Source organism: Carlito syrichta, unplaced genomic scaffold, assembly GCF_000164805.1.
Source record: "Carlito syrichta isolate Samal-C Ts95f unplaced genomic scaffold, Tarsius_syrichta-2.0.1 Scaffold142858, whole genome shotgun sequence".
In the NCBI taxonomy this organism is placed as follows: Eukaryota; Metazoa; Chordata; class Mammalia; order Primates; family Tarsiidae; genus Carlito; species Carlito syrichta.
Window position 1 is genome coordinate 64,178 of NW_007086954.1, and position 21,731 is coordinate 85,908.

The 21,731-nt window shown below is 49.8% G+C and overlaps 1 protein-coding gene across 6 annotated transcripts in view; it reads left to right on the forward strand.

Moving 5' to 3' along the window:
* Positions 1-21,731, forward strand: part of IQCE (IQ motif containing E) — a 52,980-nt gene that overhangs the window by 19,240 nt on the left and 12,009 nt on the right. For 4 of the 6 annotated variants that reach the window (XM_008049972.1, XM_008049973.1, XM_008049967.1 and 1 more), the window contains 9 exons: positions 3,668-3,738; positions 4,757-4,829; positions 5,355-5,404; positions 6,974-7,137; positions 8,621-8,676; positions 10,462-10,661; positions 12,856-12,960; positions 14,915-15,005; positions 20,068-20,232. In XM_008049972.1, coding sequence (XP_008048163.1) covers positions 3,668-3,738; positions 4,757-4,829; positions 5,355-5,404; positions 6,974-7,137; positions 8,621-8,676; positions 10,462-10,661; positions 12,856-12,960; positions 14,915-15,005; positions 20,068-20,232 — 975 coding nt within the window. The remainder of the gene's footprint in view (positions 1-3,667; positions 3,739-4,756; positions 4,830-5,354; positions 5,405-6,973; positions 7,138-8,620; positions 8,677-10,461; positions 10,662-12,855; positions 12,961-14,914; positions 15,006-20,067; positions 20,233-21,731) is intronic. The other 2 variants (XM_008049970.1, XM_008049971.1) reach the window with 1 other exon arrangement.

Below are 21,731 nucleotides of genomic sequence, written 5' to 3' on the forward strand. Positions count from 1 at the left end.
TATGTGTCTAGGCATTGGTCTTCTCATTTGATGTCTTGCAGGGGTTCTTGGTATCTCTTGTGTTTGGATGGTCATGTCTCTGGTGAGATGGGGAAAGTTTTCTTGATAACCTCCTGGAATACTTGCTCCAAGGTGTTCTCTTTTTCCCTTTCTTCTTCTGTGATACCAGTCAGGTGTAGGTTTGGCCTCTTCATATAATTGCACATTTCCTGGAGGCTTTGTTCTTTCTATGTTTTTTTTACAAATTGGGTTAATTCTATGTTTTGGTCTTCAAGTTCTGAGACTCTTTCTTCTGCTTGATTAAGTCTGCTTTCCATGCTTGCCATCTTGTTATTTATTTCCTAGATGAAATTTTTTATGGCCAAAATCTGTGTTACAAGTTATTTCAGTGTTGCCTCTTGTCTTTCTTGAGTCTTATTCACTCTTTCCATCCATTCCCTAATCCCTGTTGTATTCTGGGGCCAGTGGTTGGTGACTTCCATTGTTTGGACTCTGAGGGCTAATTTTTCAGGTGTTTTCTCTTTGTAACACTGGGAATTACCTGTGTTCTTCCATTGATTTCTTTTTCCCCTCATTTGTGACAGATCTCTTTCTTTTCTCTTTAGTTCCATTATTCATTGGCAGTGGGAGAGGCTTTCACTTCTGATGTTTGCCCATCTCTCTATTCTTCCCTGATCAGGGCTCTGAATTTGTTCTATTTTGAAGTAAGTCTGTGGGTAGGAAGCTTTGCTGTCTCTTGTAGTTTTGAGAGTCGAATAAGGTGGTGGTTGGGGAGCTAGAATTCAGAAACAACTTGCAAATTACAGTGTTCACTGATTGTGGTATGGGTTCCCTGAGACTCACTCCTCACCACTACTGTATATTATGGTGCAATGGGTACATGTGTGTGCCCCCTGAGCCCAAGATACAGAGTCAACAGTGAGGATAACAGAGAACAATAGAATTACATAAGATGGACAAAATGTCTTTTAAAAAATAAAAATAAATAAAAAACACAGAACAGCAAGAGCAGAAACCAGAACAAAAAACAATTATACACACACACACACACACACACACACACACATACACACACACCCCTAAATGAACTGGAATAACAACAAAGCAAAACAAAAAACAACAACAACAACAAACCCAGGGAAGCCAAACACACACGCCAAACCCAAAGTGAAAAGAGAAGAAAAAGAGAGAAAAGAAAAGAAAAAAAAGGAATTCAAATCAAACCCTCACACATGTGTTCACACACACATTAAACTAAAAAAAGAGAAGAACAAAAAAGCAAAAACAAGAAAACTGAAAGATGAACACTCAATCCTTCATGCACACACAAAAACAGAAAACAAAAAATGAAGGAAAAAAGAAAAAAGGGGAGAGATGCAGATCGAACCCTAACACACACATTTCTGCACAAAGAAAAAATATTTAAAAATTTAAAAAGCAAAAAAAAAGCCCTGTCCTCTTGTGGCAGGTCCTGTAGTTTTTCCTCTCAGCTGCCCTTCTGCTGTCTCCTGCAGGGCATTGGCCTCATGCACAGTCTCTCCAGTGTCAGGGCAGGGGGGAGGAGGCAGTGGAGGTGGATGGGGCAGCAGTCCCCCCCCACCTTAGTATGGTCAGTGGGGAGGTGTGGGATTGTCTCTTCCTCAGGTGCTGGCGGGGGCCCCAGCCTGACGCATCCCGGAGTGGAGTCCTCCTGTGGCCGCTGATGTCCAGGCTCTACCTGGGTTTGTCCCTCTCGGTCACGCCCCAGCCGTGTGGGTCTGACGTTCAGAGGATTGCTGGGGAGGATGGGGTTGAGTCAGCCCCTGACTCCCTGCTGATCTCTTGGGAGGTCTTCCTCTTCCTTTTCTGGCCACACCCTTTGTCCCGAGGCTGGATCAGGGCAGGGGGTGGGGCGCCTGAGACTCAGCACCGTCCTGTCCCTCCAGTTTGTGCTTTTAGGATATTTCCTCTGGGTCATGATCAACCCCTGAGTAGTTGATCTGCTGGTCACAGAGATTGGGTCAGGTCTGTTGCGCTGTGGTGAGCAAGCTGGAGCACTTCCCTGCCCAGTTTTCAAGGTGATGGCAGGGTGCCTCTTCTGTCTTCCCTGGTGGGCTCTGCCTCTGGGCTGCCCCACTGTGCTCCCTCTACAGCCTTTGCTGCCAGTGTCCAGCCAGGCACTGTGGTGGTAAAGCAGTCTCTCCTGGCAGCTTCTTCCTGGAAAGGACTTCGTTGATTTTGAAGTACTGGTGCTCCAAATTTGATTTAAAGTAGAAATTCTAGATCATAGGGCACATCGCATGCAGTGTCCATTTTAATACCCATGGCAAGGTGTCCTTCCAAGTGGCTGTGCCCTGTGAGTGGACATTTCTGATTATCTGCCCTCATGAAGCATTTGCTGGTGTGCACAGGAAGGCCTGGCCTAGGATTCCTACCAGAGAATTGATTGTCACAGCAAAAACTGGTTACAGCCTAAGGACCTATCCATAGGAAAATGAGTAAATCTACTGTGGTATATTTATTTATTTTTTATTTTTTAATTTATTTTATTTTTTTGGAGTCTCACTCTGTCGCCCAGACTGGAGCGCAGTGGCCGCTCCCAGCCACCGCAGCCTCGACCTGCTGGGCTCCGGCGATCCTTCCGCCTCAGCCTTCTGAGTAGCTGGAACTACAGGTGCGCACTACCACACCTGGCTAATTTTTGATTTATTGTAGAGATGAGGTCTTGCCTGCCCTGGCGGGTCTCGAACCCGCGGGCTCAGGCAATCCACTCACCTCAGCCTCCCAAAGGCGTGGGATTACAGGCTGAGCTGCCTATCCCGGCTTACTGTGGTATATTTATACTGTGAAGAATAATGTGGCTATGTGGCACTTGCAGTGACAGGTCACTGAGAGGGTTTGTCGATTCAGAGGAAACAAGTTGCACAGTGGCATGTCTGGTAGGCCCTATTTCCACGATAGCAGAAATCCCTCCCTGATTCCGTTGGGTGCACACGGGTTGGTGACGAGAGTCGGTTGGGTGAAGACGGGTGCGGCAAGGTCAAAGTATTTTGGCCTCATCTGTTACATCTTATTTGTTTAAGAAAATGTGTTCACACATTACTAATAACTTAAAATCCAGTTGAACGTGTCCATTCAATAGAAAAGAATGCCCTTTAAAGAGTATAAGGGTGTTATCTCCCAGAATGAGACGTTAACAGGTAAGGAGGTCGTGAGACCAGTGGAGCTGGAGGCGAGGGTTTTCTCGAGGTCCCGGGCTGCCTCTGCCAGCACCAGTCTCCCCGTGAAGCCTGCGAGCTGGGCTGTGCTGGGAGGGCCGTGGTCGGTGACCTGTCCACTAATGGTGATTGTGGCGGCTTCCTCCACTTAACATGACGAGAGCACTCCTCCTTTCCTGAAGCGTGGTGTCCCGTGCTGGCCACCGCCTCCTGCTCCAGCAGGTGTTGCCCCCTCAGTCACTCCCACAAGGAGAAGACAGGGCAGCAGGGCCCGTCCCTCTTCACCGAGCCTGTGGTCAGAGGAGAAGACGGTAGCGAAGGAAGGGCGGCTCAGTGCGACAGCTTTCTGGTCTGGAGGAGGCGCAGAGGCTGTGGGTCGCGGCAAGGGGCAGCTGAGTCTCCAGAGGGCGAGCAGGAGGCTGCGGGCGTGTTGCCTGGGCAGACCTGACATGTTGGCGTTCCCTCGGCAGGTCATCAGTGGGCTGAAGCAGAGGATCCTCAGGCTGGAGCAGCAGTGCAAGGAGAAGGACGGCACCATCAAGTAGGGGCCTGCACTGCCCGGAGGGCGTGCCCTCCCCGTCTCCAGTTCCCCGTAGGGTCTGTTCTGCTTCTACCACGACTTTCTTTCCCTGCCAAGCCTCGTCCTGTGTCCCCATCTCCACCCTAAATGCCTCCAAATGTCGTTAGAGAACAGTATTTCCCTTTAACTTTTTATTGATATGTGAAGAAATGCTTCCTCCCTTTAATGTTCTGTGGATCACTTTTTATTTCCAGTGTAGATCTTGACGTCTTGGTAGAAGCGCTTCATCCTTAGACACCTCCCCAGCTGCCTCTTAGCCGCGCCGTCTCATGCTGGTGTTGGTGTGGCTGCTCCACATTTCTTGACCTGTCTTTCCTTTTCACCTGTCTTCTCAGCACGAAGGGAGAGTCTGTCTTGGCTGTCTGTTGCCTCATGTCTTCTGTTCACACAATCGTTTCCCCTCTTGCTTGTTTCCTGCTGGATTTTGTCAACTTGAAATGAATTTGCTTATCTGCTGATTTCTTTTATGTTTCAGCGCTGAACTCTATGACTTTACTTCCACTTCTCTGTTAGTACCTTATCTAAAGTCTGCTATATGTTGAGATCAAGGTGACAGTACTGACCAGCGTCAGGGAAGAAGGTGACTCTCTTTTCTTTATAAATGAGTTACTCTCCCCACCTGCCCCACAGGTGGTTTGTCCTCTGTAATCTCTGAGAGCCTTCTTTACCGTTGATCCAATCTTTTAAGGACAACGTCTTATTTGGAGACGAATGTGTTTAGGGAGTCTGTTTACTCACCTTGGGAAGTAGCTGGACTAACAGAAGGGACACTGTTTGGTGTGAGGAATTCTTCGGTCAATCTGGAAACTAGTCATTTGTTCAAGGCCATAAGCCAGTTGAGAGCCAGCTCAGGTTTCTTCTCCCATCCTGATTCTCTTCCAAAGTCCTTTCTCCTCTGTATGTCCTGAGAATTTCTTCCTCCTGCTGTGTCCCTGGGAATGCTGGCATTGCTGTGTTAATGCTGAACTTGGGTTTTCAGCAAACTCCAGACTGATATGAAGACCACCAACTTAGAAGAGATGAGGATCGCCATGGAGACATACTACGAGGAGGTGTGTGCTCTCCAGGGCAATATGGACAGGAGGGCGGTCATGGGGTGGGAGGGGAGACTGCCGCCCACCAATGGCAGGGTGAGACCAAATAGCAACCCAGGGCTGCACTCTTGGGAGCCTGCTATCCTGTTTCAGCTTGACTTGAAAGTGAACACTGCAACTTAGTTTTTACTTCATGCCACTCGGCAGGAATCAGAAATCTGATTACAGTTTTTTCAGAGGGAAGTCTTCATGCTTGTTGCATTTTTTGTTTGTTTTTTTGTCAGGGTCTCCCACTGGAGTACAGTGGCACAATCATGGCTCACTGCAGCCTTCTGGGTTCAGGCAATTTTCCTGCCTCAGCTTCCTGAGTAGCTGGTACTACAGGCGCATGCCATCACACCTGGCTACTTTTTTTTTCTTTTGTAGAGACAAGATCTTACTATGTAGTCTACCTCGGCCTCCCTACGTGTTGGGATTACAGATGTGAGCCACCACACCTGGCCTCATTGCATATTTTTAATGCATTTTAATTTGGTATTACAGATTCATCGTCTCCAGACTCTCTTGGCAAGTTCAGAAACTACAGGAAAGAAGTATGATGATCTGTTTGGGAGCCATGTTCATGTGCTGTCTTCCTGTTATGGAGACTATTTTGAAAGCAGTGTGGTCATCACAGGAAATGGCACATACTGCCCTTAACCTGGCAGTGGTGCCAACACCTGTACCTATGTTGTCCATGGTTAGAGTTGATGTGTTTCCGTTTGGGGCGTTCACAGACGTTCCCTCATAATGACCATATTCGGTGCCCCCATGCATTAGTATATATTCTACATAGCAAGTTCCAGCTTAGATTAAAGGTGCTGTGTTTCAAGGCAGATCTACAGTGGAAGATGTTTAATACAGGTACAACTTGCTACTTGAAAGTTTTCCCAAGTAAGTGTATTAGGAGAAATATTAAGGCTCTCCTTACCATGTAGATTTCTCGTGTTCCTTTCCTAAACAGTGTGGGTCCAGGCCTTTAGCGGGTTCTGGAAGGGCGATCCCTCACCACATCTTGGGCCCTGTCATGACCTCCACGGTCATCTGCTGACGTTCACAGAGTGAATCCACCTGTGCCGGGCTTGGTTTTCTCTTTTTTCTTCTCCCCTGATGGCTTTCAACAGTAGTTGGAAAACTTTCTGTGAAGGGCCCATATGATAAATTCAGTCGATTCTCATTATTGGCAGTTACAGTCTATAAAGTCTCCATGAACCCTGAATTCGTGAATACCGAACCGTTGCTCCTGGTCACAGCATTTTTATCAGCCAGTCAGTATATAACCTGGCTTATGTGTGTTTCCGTTTAAAGACACCCTATGTAATAGATACCATTGACTGATTCATTCACATTGAACTCACAGCCAGCAGCTCCATTGCTCACACCTGGGCAAGTTTGTCTAACAATGCATTGTCCTGAGCTTAGAAACACTAGATAATACTTCAGTGCCACAGTTCTCAGCCTCTTTAAATAGCAAAATCATCAATAAAAGCACAAAAATGTGAAAGTCTTGGCACTAAGTAGACTACAAAAAGGACACTTGTTTTAGTATGAACTGAAATGAGAAGATGAAGTGTCACTGTGTCCAGCCTCAGCTGGGAGTGTGCTTTCGGCGACTTGCATTTTTCATCTCTCTGCACCTGTGTGAATTCCTGCAAAATTCCCATGAGTGCTGACTTGGGGTTATAGTTGCTTTCCAGCCCATAGGCGAACTGGCAGATACAGAATCTGCAGATTCACGGAGTCAACATTGTCTTCAACTCTGTGGGATAGGAGGCAGTATCAAAGCTGTTTTACGGGAGCTTCTGGTACCAGGAAAGAAAATGAGTTTCCCCAGCATTTCTAGAGATAACATTTAAGTATCATACCAGTTGTTGAATACAATATTTTCTTATACAGGTTTACTGACAATAAGAATGGAATTCTGTTTTGGGGGGGTTACCATTTTGCTTATTGGAGGTTCAACATGACTCTCACATACTTGGTCACAAATATTCACCTGCAAAAGCCACTCTGAGCTCACAGACCAGACAGAAGCAGCTGTGACTTGCCTACCTCTCGTTTAAAGCATCTGTTAAGCCAGCGTAGACACTCAGACCTCAGCCCCTTGCTCTGTGTGTTCTTAGGCCTCAGGGGGAGAAGAAGATTGGTGTGAAGAGGCAGAAGAAGATGAGCAGTGCCCTCCTGAGCCTGTCTCGGAGTGTGCAGGAACTGACCGAGGAGAACCAGAGCCTGAAGGAGGACCTGGACCGGGTGCTGAGCAACTCCCCCACTATCTCCAGGATCCAGGGTATCTGCCTAAAGGCCACTCAAGGGGGGGGACACCAGGAGACAGGTTGCATCTCCCTCTATGAGGGAAGGAAGGTGCAGTACGCTGCTCCTCCCAGGGCAGGCCCCACCCAACATACTGTGTCCGTGGCCCTTCCTCCCTGCTTCATGTGCCGCGAGTGCAGATGTGTCCCGCCAGGTGACCTGTATTCCCAAATGCCGTGAGCGTCTACCACACACCAAGCAGCAATCCAGGCCCTGGAGACAGAGTAGTGGCTAGCAGCACGCAGACAGCCCTTGTGGAGATGGTGTCATGGGAGGGAGGGAGGACTCCTCTAGTCACGTGTGTGTCGGGTGGTTACAGGTGCTGCGGCACGTGATGAAGGAGAGAGGACGAGCGCATTTTGGGATGGGCAGGCAGTGGTGTGTTGGGAAGGTGCCCAGGACCGTGATGACTGAGCATGGCTTAAAGGGGTGAGGGCCAGTGTGCAGACAGCTGGGGGCAGACACACCAAGAGCGGATGGCAATGAAGATAGGAGGTACAGTGGCAGGAGGCCCCGGGCACGGCAGGTCCCTGGGAAGATTGAGCGGAGGTCAGAGGTGTCAGCCCTGGTTCTCGACAACCCCCGCTTCTGTGCAGAGAAGGGGACATTGGCAGCAGAGGCTTCTGCACTTATGCAGGAAGGGATGCTAGTGGCCTGGCCGAGGAATATCTGGGTGGTGAGAGGTGGTCAGGTACTGGGCATCTTGAAGGTGGAGCTTATAGGAAATGCAGACTGGGTGGAGCCTCAGAGAGGGAGGAGTCAGGCTCCGAGGTTTTCTCGAAAGTTGTTTTCTTCTAGACAGTTGCTCTTGGACGAGCAACTGAAAGGACAGAGCTGCGGTTCCGAGTGGGGAAAGAGAGGGCCAGGTTTGGGGAGAAGGCCACGTGAGGTCTGAATGCCTGGAGTGTGGGCTAGACAGTGGCTGCACTGGAGGCGTGCAGAGCGGAGGCTAGAGCCTGAGCACACCGGTCACCATGTGTGGGGGGACTGAACAAGGGCACCCAGCGAAGGGGAGGAGAGGAGCGGGTTGCCCCAAGCCCGGCGGTGTGCGGAGCGGGAGGGAGAGACCGGCAAGGGTCCTGGACACACAAGGAGGACAAAGGCCAGCAGCTGTGCAGCAGGGGGCTGAGAATTGAGCCTTGGGTCTGGCAGACTGTAGAGCCTGGGTTACCTTGGTAAGAGCCTTCTTAATGGACTGACAAGGTCAGAGCCCGATGGGGTGGACTCGGGAAAGAATGTCACACAGAGACACTTGGGGACCATCAGTATCGATAACTCTTCACAAAGGGGATGGGGAAATCACCAGTGTGGAAGCCCTCGGGTGGCAAGAGGCTGCCCATCAGGCCCTGAGCCTCTACGAGCTGCTGGGCCTGTGGTAGGGGCGCATCGGCCGTGCTGGGGGAGGGGTCCCGGGCTGAAACCACCCGCTGGGCTTTCTGAAAAGCGTCTGCTTCCCTCAGGTTACGTGGAGTGGAGCAAGCCTAGGCTGCTGAGGCGCATCACCGAGCTGGAGAAGGTGAGAGAATGTCCCAGCGCCACTCACCACTCATAGCTGGCGGTGTATGTACCGCAGCGGCAAAGGCCTGCATGGCGGAAAATTCGCTGGCGTGTAAGCAGTGCTGTCTGCCATCAGCCCCGTGTCAGGGCATGGGTGGGCTGCTCCCAGGTCTACACAGACCTGGAGGTGTCTCACGTCCCTCACCTCACAGATGGCAGGGCCACAGTCCCGTGGCTCCTGTCTTTGATCCTTTGTGCAGCCCCAGGTGGGTACACAGGAACCTGGACCCTGGCAACACCCCAGCCTGGCATGGGCACATCATGGGCTGTTCACTGTCAGGCGTTTACCAGACTCACCACTTGTGTCATACTTGAGTCCTCAGAAAACTGTGTTCATCAATGTTAGGTCAAGAAAACAAGCAGATGGGAAAAAAAGACAAGAGACGAGTGGCTTGCCAGCAACACAGGCTTATTTCGAGGAAGAGGCCTGCAGAGGGGGACTCCAGATGAAACTGAAGCCTGTTGCCCCTTACAGGCTAGGGCAGTTACAGGGCTTGAGGGGAAAATTTTGCCGTTGGCATTGCTCGGGGGTAACTAAGGAAAGGGCCTGTGGTTAAGTAGGTTGGGAGGAAGCAGTTATGCCTGGTGTTACATATGGCAGGGTGTTTTGTAGCTTTGGCCTGGTTGGTAATTTTCCATTCCGGGGCAGCTAGCAAAGTAGCGGGGGACTCTAAGATGGCATTCCCCAGGCTAACAATCGACATTTTCCCAACCAGAAAATTGGAAATTGAACATTTCCTCCTATCCCATATGTGCATTTGCAAACCAGGAGTCAGTCTGATTTGACTGGGATTGGTCGTGAGTGTTGATACCTTTATATTTTGCAAATTAAGTTAGCGTCTCTGTTGCTTGGCTAAGCAGAGTAAACCAGAGGGGAAAATATGTTTAAAAATAGTTTTACAAGGCCAGGCTCGGTGGCTCAGCCTGTAATCTCGCGCTTTGGGAGGCCGAGGTGAGTGAATTGCCTGAGCCTACGGGTTCAAGACCCACCTGGGCAACTTGGCAAGACCTCATCTCTACAATAAATCAAAAAAAAATTAGTTGGGCATGGTAGTATGCACCTGTAGTTCCAGCTACTTGGAAGGCTGAGGCTTGGAAGAATCACTGGAGCCCAGCCGGTCGAGGCTGCGGTGGCCGGGAGCGGCCACTGCACTCCAGTCTGGGCAACTGAGTGAGACTCCAACTCAAAAAAAAAAATTGTTTTACATATTTACAAAACAGAAAACATAAGAAGCTTCTATAAAGTGTGGATATTTAAAAAATAAAGCTCATTGGGAAATAAAGGGACCCATAGGTTCAGAAGTGCGTGAGAAATGTGTCTGAGAGCTGGGAGGGGATGGCCGTGGGAAGACAGAGGTGTGTAGGTACCACTGGCCAGACTGGAGGGCGATTTTATTTTTTTTAATGAGAGTTGAAAATGTCAGAAATTCTGGGGAAACGCCAGGGTACACGAGCACTAAGGAAAGCCGTTTCGTGCCCTCCTTGCTCTGTCCTCATGGCTCTTTGGCCAGCACCTGCCCCACCATGCCCCACAGGGTCTGTGCCTCCCCCAGTGTGGCTAAGGAGTGTGCGCTCCGCCAGCAGCATGTGCCCATCCGGCGTCGCCCAGGTAGCAGGTCACACAGCCTGGCTTTCCCGTGCCCTGCTGCGGACCTGCTTCCCTGGGTTCATTGTCTCCTTTCTGGGTTTCGCAAACGAAAAGTAAAAAGAAACAAGCATCTAACAAATGCCTTGTTGTCTCCAGAGGCTAAGTTCGATGGAGAACTCAAAGTCACTCTCACCAGAGCCAGTGAGATCCACCTCCCCAGCTCGTTCTGCGTCCAGCTCCACGCTGCATAGACAGCCACACGGGGACTGCCGTGAGGACCACGAGCGTCTCCGCGGGGCCGTGAAGAACCTGAAGAGAGAACGGGCTGCGCTGCAGACGCAGCTGCAGGAGAGAGAGTAGGTGCCCCAGACTGGCCAGCATCCTCCCTGTGTGGAGATGGGTTGTTGCTGGCGCTAAATGTGGTTGCGAATTTGGGAATGTGCCAGCTCGCAGTAGTTGCTGCACAGGTGCTTTTGTATGATTCTGAAACTTCTGTTTAGTCGTGAAACAAGGACAGCTTTAGTGAATTTAAAAAAAGAGGGTGGGAGGGCACCACTTAAGTCTCTTCACGCTGAATTCCATAGGGACCTTCAAACTGTCCACTAGAGAGGAATTTCCTTTCATTGGTCTATATAAAAGCAACCCGCTCTTAGGCAGTGTGGTTTCAGAATGCAATAATATGTTTATGGCTATGATCAAATAAGATATCGATGCTGTGTAGTTTCCAAAGCTTAGAGTTGGAAAGGCAGAGCCTCACCATGTGTTCTGAAGTTTCCTGGTCTGTAGCCCACTCAGTCCTGTGGTATGTGGCTTCTCCAGTCATGGCAACTTCTGAAATGATGTTTCTCTCTCTAGTTTGCAAGGACTACAATGACTTGCTACTCAGAGTGGTCTGTGAAGCTGGTAGCATTAGCGTCCCTGGGAATGAGTTAGAAGTACGAGATCTGGCCAGGTGTGGTGGCTCATGCCTGAAATCCCAGCACTTTGGGAAGCCAAGGCAGGAGGATTTCTTGAGCCCAGGAGTTCAAGACCAGCCTGGGCAACATAACAAGACCTCATCTTTATGAAAAATTTTTTGAAATTAGCCAGGTGTAGTGGCATGTGCCTGTAGTCTCAGCTACTCGCTCTGGAAGCTGAGATGGAAGAATTGCCTGAGCCCAGAAGATGGAGGCTGCAGTGAGCTGGGGTCATGCCACTGCCCTCCGGGTGACAGAGTGAACTGTGACAATTCAGCTCCCTTCCCTGTCTCAGAAGAAAAATTTTTTCAAAGCAGGATCTCAGGGCCCACCTGGGAGCTGGTTAGAAATGCAGGGTCTCAGGCCCAGACACTCTGAATCATACTCTGCATCTAATGAGACCCCCAGGTGATTTGTGTGCACATTAGCATCTGAGAACTCTTTGAGTGCCTCCTGGCCTCCCAAGTCTGCCAATGTCTGTTCACAGCCAAAGGCAAATCCCTTCAAATGCCACTATCCTTTCACCTCCAGTAGAATTCTCATGGTGCATGTATGCAAGTTGATAGGGTATTTGTAAAAAGTAATATTTCAGGACAAGGTTTTAAAATTAAGCTAGTCGTTTGGAAAGGCAAACAACTTCTGGAATTATCTGTTAGGAAATCAAGTGACATGGCTATGGCTACCATTTACTCTTTCTGTGTGACAGACACTCTGCTAAACACCCAAGGGCTCTGTCTGGCTTAATGCAGAGACTTGTGGGATTTGACCAGTTCAGTCATGCAAATAGCCAGAGTCTCCCTTGAAAGTGAGTGTGTGACCACTGTGCCACATGGGGTACGTGAGAAAGCCAGTGAGCTAGAGGTGCTGGGCCATCCCCCCGTCCTCAGGCTCTGCCCATGCATCGCCACAGACAAGTCCAGGGCAGCTCGCTTCCCCGTGTCAGGCCCTGCCTGGCTCTGGCATGCTCGTGGAGGACGTGAGGCGTGCACTGGTGTGGGACTACTTCAGTGGTGCCCCACCCCATTAGACTCCAGAGCAGCCAGGCCTTCTCTGGTTCTATCTCAGTCGATCCCCTGCGCTCGGTATGTGCTCAGTAAACGGGAGGCAGGACCCTCGGGTCTGTTCTTGGCTCTGTGTAACTAGAAATGAAGGCCTGTCTTGATCCTTCTGCCCCGTCGTCCACAGTCCTGAGGAAAGGAGCTGAGTGGCGTTTTCTGAGACGTCTTCCTGCTCTGTAATGACCCTTGGTTTTATTTTTATTTTTATTTTGAGTTGGAGTCACGCTCTGTCGCCTGGGCTGGAGTGCAGTGGCACGCTCGTGGCCACCACAGCCTCGGCCTCCTGGGCTTCGGCCTTCTGCCTCAGCCTTCCAAGTAGCTGGAACTACAGACACATGCCACCACGCCTGGCTAATTTTTGTGATTTATTGTAGGCATGGGGTTTCACCAAGTTGCCCAGGCTGGTTTCGAACTCTGCGACTCAGGCAGTCCTCTCGCCTCAGGCTCCCAAAGTGCTGGGATTACAGACTGAGCCACTGCACCCGACCGACCCTTGTTTTTAGTGAACTGTGAAATGCCTCTGGCTCTTTGTGTAGGTTGGAAGTAAAACAGCTACTGCAGACAAAGACTGACTTGGAGAAGGAGCTGGAAAGTATGAGGGAAAGTGAGAAGGAGAGAAGACAGCAAGAGGAGGCTTTGAAGTAAGTGGCCTGAATTGGAGTTTCAAGAGAATCCTCATGATTCCAGACTCCCTCTGCTATACACGGCCACCCCCACTGGTTCTCAGCGTAGCTTCAAGGTCACTCCTCCCCTGAAAATCTTTGTGGTTGTCTATGACCTCAGTATAACAACTCAAGTTCTGGAAAAAGGTTCTTCGTGATGAGGCCAGTGTTTGCTCTTTGGCACCACAGCCAATCACACGTGCATCCCACCCCAGGTATGCTGGGATTCCGCACCCCTGTGCGGTCCTCGTCAAGATGACCCAGGGGTCATAACCTCCTCACGAGGGCACCTCCCATGCTTCTCATGATAGCGCCATTCACGGGAGCCAGACAGGGGAACCGATTGAATGCCACTGATGAGCAGTTACACCACGTGAGGTCTGCCCACACAGAGCAGAAGGAAGGAGGCTCTGACCATGTGACCGCGTGGATTAGCCTCGAAGCAGGATGCCCAGCGAGAGAAGCCAGACACAGAGGCCACACCACATGTGGTTCCGCTTCCGGGAAATGTCTAGGGCGGGCGGATCCGTGAACCGGAATGGTGTTGCTGGGAGTGGGGGAGTAGGGAGTGGCCACGACAGCAGGGGTCCCCCTTGTGGAGTGATGGGAAAGTTCTGGAATTAGATAGTGGTGGTAGTTGTACAACATTGTGAATATGCTAGAACCCACTCACTTGTACAGCTTAAGTTGGTGAATTTTGTGTCATAAATCATATCTCAATTATTTTTTTCTTTTTCTTTTCTTGAGTCAGAGTCTTACTCTGTCACCCAGGCTGGAGTACAGTGGCACAATTATGCTACCACAGCCTCAACCTACCACAGCCACCACGCCCAGCTAATTTTTTAGGTTTATTGTAGAGACAAGGTCTCACCAAGTTGCCCAGACTGGTCTTGAATCCCTGGGCTCAGGCAATCCTCTCGTCACTGCCTCCCAAAGTGCTAGTGTTACAGGCATGAGCCACCATGCCTGGCTTCTTAAATTTTTTTTAAATGCAGAAAAACCTAGAATCTCAGTAAGGCTGGGTCTGGTGGCTCATGCCTGTAATCTCAGCATTTTAGGAGGCTGAGGTGGGAGGATTGCTTGAAGCCAGGAGTTCAAGACTGGCCTAGACAACATAGTGAGACCTCGTCTCTACAAAAAAATTTAAAAATTAGCTGGGCATGGTGGTGTGTGCCTATAGTCCCAGCTGAGGCAGGCAGATTGCTTGAGCCCAGGAGGCGAAGGCTATGGTGAGCCGTAATCATGTCACTGCACTCTAGCTTGGTGACAGATTGAAACTCCTATTCAAAATAAAGAAGTAAATAGAAATCTGAGCAGTAATGTTTAGTACTCAGAATAATTAGTAAGACACAAATTAGTGAAGTGTATGAAGCATTTTATTTTCAGGGGAAATGTGACTAAACTTTGTCAGAGGCTAGAATTAAAGTAAATCAGAAAGGGTAGGTATGCAGAAATGAATTACTTTTACTTGGCCTTTAATATCTGTAATAAGCCCCCTTCCCAGCCTTGGGGGTGAATCTCCTCTTTCTCTCTCTCTCTCTTTCTAATTTACTTTCTAAATAAACTGTATTTTCTAATCTTAAAAAAATGTAATAAGGATGTAAATTGCAATTCCTCTCCTTCATATTGTTTGTTATAACCCCAGTGATACCTGCTTATCTGTCATCTATGCAGTGCATGCTTTTTCAGGTTCTTGCGATGTTTCAGACAGGTGCTGGGCCCTGGGTCCTCAGCCCCGTCCCCACGCCTGCAGGGTCTCTGGTGCAGTCGGGCCCTAGCTGGGGACCCCCACTGCTCAGGGAGGGACATGTGGCCTCACCAGCTCTGCACACACTGTCCGGTGTCTGTCTGTCTAAAAGTAGACTCCCCATCCCACTGTGTGGCAGCCTTCATCACGTGGTGACTGGTGTCATCTTTTCCCTTTCCACCTCAGAGAGGAAATTCAAACACTTACCAACAAGTTTGAAGAACTACAAGAAAGGAAGAAAGAAGAGAAGGGTGATCCCATGGAAGTCACTCATGAGGTACAGTCTGGCTGTACCTTGTTTAATCTCCTGTTTAAGCATGGCAGCACTTTCCACTGACACATGACAGTTCCGACTATTTTCATACCCAACATGATATGGACAGTCTAATTTCCTTTTATCATCACAATCGTTTTCTATAACTTATGTCATATGTGTAGGAGTCTGGAGTTTTGAATTAATTGCTTGTCAGTGACTTGACTTCTTAACCTGACTTTTGAGTCTTAAGGTAGTTGAGCTGGCGGGTGAAGATCTTCCCAAAACCTCGAATGTGTAGAGACTGTAGGTCTGGGGCGGTGGGGAGGCTGTCGCTGAGGAGGAGGGAGCTGGAAAGCCCGGAGGGAAGGGGTGAGTTTGCTCACAGAAGCCCTCCTGCACTGGCCAACCTGCATTTCCCCTCTCATGCAAATTCTGGAATAGGATGCCAGTAAGGCCTCCAAGGGCACACGTCTAGGCAGGGGGTGGGTCTTGTGTGCCTTCCCTGCCTGTCACTTGCTTTTGCACTTGGGTGGCACCGAGTGACGGCTTGGCGGGACCCGCCCTGCCTTCCAGTCCCTCTGTGTGTGTGCTTGCCACCAGGGGCAGCTGCGGAGGCAGCATCTCTGTGACTGTGTCAGTCCCTGCTTCCCCCGGCCCCCCTGGAGGGGCCGAGGCTGCCTTCTGGTCCCTGTCAGCCCAGTGCTACCTGCACTTGTACTTCCTGTGGCTAGCCGCGCCTCCTCACAAGTCCCCTTTTCCGGTGATGGACCCTTCAGATGGCAGGTGTCACCTTGTGTCTGTTCAGAAAGAAACCAAATGACCAGGTGCTAAAGGCCCGCAGCAGCAGTTGCTCCAGGAGGAGGCTGTCAAGCAAATGACGACCGGTAAGACCACATTGGCCGGGGATGAGTCCAGGACAAGGCTACACAGAGACAGTGAGGGGTTTGTCACGGCAGCCTCTTCGCAGGGCCTCTTCGGCGATCCCCCTTCTGGTGGCTGAAGCTCTGACCAGTACCTGGGGGTCCACCGGGATGGCAGGGCTTCCCTCGGCAACACATCGCAGCCATGGGGTTCTGCCATTCAGGAAACGGAACATGGTTCAGTAGCCGTGGTCGAATGGAGGTTGCCGTTGGCCTCCAGGAGATTGGGGCTTCCTGAGGCTACAGGGCACTGACTGCTGTCAGTGGAAAGTAACAGTGTGAGGTTTTGTTTGTTTTGTTTTAAATCTGAATTGACTTTCCTCTCCAAGCTGGCTTACTTGGCTGGGTCCTTAATTTCAAGGCCTCCTCTTAAGTATACATGAGACTATGTGAACATCTACTCTAGCTCAAGAGAAAAAAGGATACCGCAAGTTAGGGAATTTGGAAAAGTAAGGAGCACATCTTTAGTTACAAAACCACAACACTACTAATTAGGGGAAAAAAAACTCATGGGTTTTCTCAGCGCATGTTTTGTTGTTTTTTTTTGATTTATTGTAGAGACGAGGTCTCACCAAGTTACCCGGGCTGGTCTCGAACCTGCGGGCTCAGGCAATCCACTTGCCTCGGCCTCCCAAAGTTCTGGGATTGCAGGCCGAGCCACCGAGCCCGGCCTCTCAGTGCATGTTAACTGGGCCCCATAGGCTGTCCAGTGTCCTTGACTCTGGCAATCCTGCTGACCAAGTGTGAGGGTTAGACAATGTGAATCCATCCCAATCCCTTCTGGAAAGAATTTTTTATTGTACAGTAAAGCATATATTTTCTGCTGTTCTTGCGGACACGTTTCCATGTGGCTTTTCTAGCACTTTGGATAAAGTTGTAAGTGACACAGAATCACTGTCCCTGCATCTAAGGAATTAGCCGTTCTCCATGTGGCCATCGCTTTCCACAAAGCCCTGTGCTTACTTGAGTGTCTGCGCTGCCCTGATGGATGTGACCCAGGCCGAGCGTATTCCTGGGACCTTGTTCTTGCCCAGCTGTGGCATTTTGTGTGGCAGAGCTGGACTCGAGTGTCTTCTTTAGGCTCTGCGTCTGTTTTCCAAGGAGCTGCTCTCAGGAACACTGAGCCAGCGGGGCTTACTGACTTGTGATCTGTCGGCTTCTGGCAGTCCGGCCCCCTGAGAGAGGCGCTCAACAACACATAAACGCAGATGTCTTTGCTTGTGTTTGAGACCTTCCACTCAAAGTCATATATCCCTTAGGGGGAAAAAAGGTTCCCACGTGCAACAACGAAACTGGAAAGAATGACCTTGTTCTGGAGTTCATCCCGTTATTGACGACACCTCTCTCTCCTCGCCAGTTCAGGTTTCCTATAGATGCCCAAAAGCAAAGAAAAGCAAGTTCATCCTCTTGCGTTATAAACATGTTGATTTGAAGACGAGAAAGATCGCCGTGGCATTGACTTCCTCCCTGTGCACTAACTGGACACAGAGCAGGAGCCGTGACCCCGGGGTAGAGTCCTCATCCCGCTGGATGCGCATGTGTTGGCCACTCGGGAGGCTCTAGCTCAGTGCTGCTGGGTCCCCCCTTCCTGAGGGTTCTGCTGCTTTCTCCATGTTCATTTCAGTAATTTGGGATTTGACTCCTCCACTAAGTCCACTCGAGGCAGAGTGGCCATGTCAGTGGAGACCCTTCAAACAGTGACTTTCCTCAAGGAGTGACCTCCTTCATCAGTTATGCCACTTCTGACTGAGGCTTTAGGGGGTCTTGCTTGGTGTCAAGATTACACTCAGTATTTTTTATTTTGCATCTTGTTATATGACCTTGAGATGTGGGATTTCTATCAATGACAGAAAAGAATTTAGTATCCCAGTTTTCACATCATTCTCTCAAAGAGTGGGGTCAAAGAAAGTAACCTGCCTGCAAAGATGTCAGCACATGGATGTCTACTGCAGTCTTGTTTACAATAGTGAAAAACAGACTGGGCATGGTGGTGCATGCCTGTAATCCCAGAGCTTTGGGAGGAGGATCACTTGAGGCCAAGAGTTTGAGACCAGCATGGGCAACGTAGCAAGACCTCCTTTCTACAAAAAAATTGTAAAATTAGCTGGGTGCTGTGGTTTGCACCCATACTCCCAGCACTTTGGGAGGCTGAGGCAGAAGGATCACTTGAGCCCAAGAGTTTGAGGCTGCAGTGAGCTATGACCATGCCAGTGCACTCCAGCCTGGGTGACAGAGCAAGACCCTGTCTCTAAAGAGAGAGAAAAAAAAAAGACAGTGGTGAAAAACCAGTAGCAAACCAAAAAGCCATAGGTGTGAACTTCACAAATAAGTGGTGGTGCATCTAGTTAATGGTGCATTACTTATACAGTCATTATAAAGAATAAAATGGATCTTTATATATATCTCACGTGAGATACTTATGACTTATTATTTGATGGAAATAATCTCCTTTGCCCCAAAAAAGTATATAGCATTAATCTCTTTTTATTTAAAAAAATTATACTTAGAAAAATGTCTGAAAATACTGCCAAAATACAGCTTTTTCTGTGTGATGGGATTATAAGCTTTTTTTTTTTTTTTTTTTACTTTCTTTTAGTGTCTGAATTTTTCATAATAAGTTTGTATTAACTTTGTGGAGTTTTTGCTTTAAAATGTTCTATTTTAAAGAAAAGGAAGAGTGGCTTGATTGGGAGTATTCTGTATTCTGAGTAGGGGACTCAGCTCTCGGCAGTCGAATGTGAGTGATTAATCGCAAGTTTAAGTGGAATGAATGTATAAGCACAGAAAAATGTAGGCCTTTTTTTAGCTGTCTGCAGTTGTGTGAGTAAATGTTCATTTATCTTCTGAGGAACTGACTGTACCTTTTAGATCACACTGGCATGGCCCACACACTGACAGCTTGTCGCGCGTTAGTGGACCAGAGGTCTGAAAATGTGTTAGGACCAGGGAAGGAGCTGAGGCTCTTAGGTTACAGAATCAGTTTGGAAGCTGAGGGCTGGAATGCTGGCAGTGACTTGGTGACACACCTGAAGAGACCGGATAACAGCTGTCTGTGTTGAAATGAATGCAGGCTTGTCTCCATCAGGAACGTTGAATCGTGCACATGCAGAAATACCTGTTCGTAGGAGGCGGACACTCTCAGGCCCCAAGAAGCAGGGGCACACAAGGCCACGCAGAAGCACTCTGGGCAGCAGGAGCCAAGGAGGCAGGCTGCACGGCTTAGGTTCACTGGTGGTCGTTTTTTGGGCTCTGGGCTGCAGGTTGGTCCCTGGCTGTCCCGTCGCTGGCCTGGGCGATGAGGACAGAGGGATACTGCCTCCAGGCACTGGAGCCAGCTGGAGGAGGGGGCTCTGTGTGTGGACACGGGGGAAGTGTGCCTCCCGGGGAGTCCTCCCATCTCTTGGAATTGACCAGCCCTGGGAAGGTTGGGGAGACCCCCCAGTGTCCAAGCACCATAAAATACAAGACTCAGTGGATGCACTGATTGGCCCGTCCTGGGTGTGTTGTATGGGGTCTGTGGACAGGCCCCATGCCAGGCGTTCTGCCAGGTATGGGCCTGGGGCAGTTCTGTGTTTCTCTCTCTGTGAGGGCTTCCTGCAACCCTGCGCATCTTCACTGAGCTCGCATTCGTGTGAGAAAAGTAGTTCAGCACTGGGACATGTCCTGTGGTAATAAATTTGGGCCATAAGTGGCAGAAATCATTGTCATTGCACTGGTCACAATAGCAATTCCTGCTTCTTTCGACCTTAAAAATCAAGCAAGAAATATATTGCCTTTACTCCCAGAAATACTCTTTACGTAATACGGGATTAAACTAAAAAAAGAGCCAGAAAAGGACCCCAGAAGAACAGCTAATTTTTGCAATAACAAAATGCGCCTGAGTTTAGAAAGTGTGTCGGGGCGTCATCCTGTCTTCCTCCCAGGAGACGGCCACCAGACAGAGTTCAGGGAGTTGAGTGAGAGAGTCTGAGTCTGTGGACCACCAGAGACACATCTCCCCAGAGGGTCTCTGTCCGTGGTGAGCAGTGCGGGAGATGCTCTCTCTTCCGCGGCAGGAAGCCTCATCTCATGGGCACGCCCAGCTGTCATATCCTGTCCCCTCACTGATCCCGATCGTCCCTGCCCCGACTTCCTCATCCTTTTACACCTTCCATTTCCTGCAGGCCCAAGAGGAACTCCGAGCTCCCACTCCCAGCCAGACCGAGCGAGACTTGGAGCCAGGTTCAGGTGAGGAGGGGCCCTCGCGGCCCTCCTCCCCCTGCTCTGATGGGAGAAGAGACTCTGCCGCCAGGACCCTGCAGGCGCGGTGGAAGGTGTACAAGCACAAGGTGGGCTCCCTGGCAGCCCCGGGGCCATGCTGTGCCTCAATATCCAGTTGTTGAAGCTGGGCTCCATGCTAGGGCGATGTGCTGGGCTCCATGCTAGGGCGATGCTGACATGTGGGAAAATGTAGGAAAGATGATATGAACAGCTGAAAACAGTGCAGCGTGGTCCATGCAGTGGAAAGAGGGGAGAGACCTGGTCCCTAGCAGGGGGTGCCGAAGCCTGCTGGGAGGAAAAGGGGAAGGAGGCTTCAGCCAAGAGAACCTCTCAGCTAGCCCTTGAAGGACCAACAGGATTCTGAGTTTTCGCCACGTGGAAACAAAGCAAGGGCTTGTCTCAGAACCCCTCTGTGGGCTTACCCGGTGCGTCCCACGCAATGGCCAACGGCTCGAGAAGCTGGGTGGGTCCCACAGAAACGGAGTCAGTGCCGCCCCAACCTGTGTTCCGGAAACGCTCCCGTCAGCCCTGAGCACAGGATGGAGCGCTTGAACACTCAGTCAGGCTGGTTACTGAAAACAGCTGGGGACAGTTGAGTCACCAACAGCCAGCCTTCCCAGGCCCCCTGGGAGGAAGCAGCTGGGAGCAGCGTGCATCTTGTTAGGAGGAGGGAGCCTACCTTGCCAGCTGTGCCTCCACAGGAGCCCTCCAGCCAAGCTGAGCGTGGACTCCCAGCTCAGGGAGCATGGGGACTGTGGGTCTGTCCTGGGGTGAAGCGGGCGTGGGAGGAGTGCGGCTTCTCTTCTGAGCTCATGGGGGGGCTCTGCCGGGGTGCTTGCCGCTGAGTCCATAGTCCTGAAAGGACAGTGGGCTCCTTAGGTGAGCTAAACATGCCAAGACGTCTACCCAGTGTATAGAAACTTCACTGGTTAAACAAACTGCAAAAATGTGTCCCCTACTTACCTGAATATAGTGAGATCTGAGCTCCAGCAGATGACAATGGAGTTTTTTTAATCATTGTTTCTTCCCAGGTTTTGTTATGAAAATGTTCAAAACGTACAGAGAAGCTGAAAGAATTTTGTGTTTTCAACAGTGAACTAATTTTTGCCACCACCTTCTCTCAGCCATATTTGTTTTCTCTCTATATAGTGTTTCCTAGAACTATTTAAAAGTAAGTTTTAGACATTATGAAATGTCAGCATATATCTTCCAAGAAAAAGAGTTTTCTCCTACCTACCACAATGCCATGCACACATGATTGCACTGAGGAGTGTAACAACAGTTTTATGTTATCACCTAAGAGCCCTTCATGTTCAAATCCCTCCAAGTGTCCCAAGATGCCATTTTCCAGTGTCTGTTCCATGCCAGGATCTGGTCAGGTTGGCCTGCAACCCACATCTGGTCAAGGCCTGGGGTGGGTGGGTTGTGTCTCCCTAGCGTGGTCCACTAGAGTCCCCACCTTCTTTGTTTTTTTAAACCAACAGTCTACCCTGACAGATGTTTTTCCTTTTTTTTTTTTCTTTGAGTTGAAGTCTCACTCTGTCGCCCAGATTGGAGTGCAATGGCC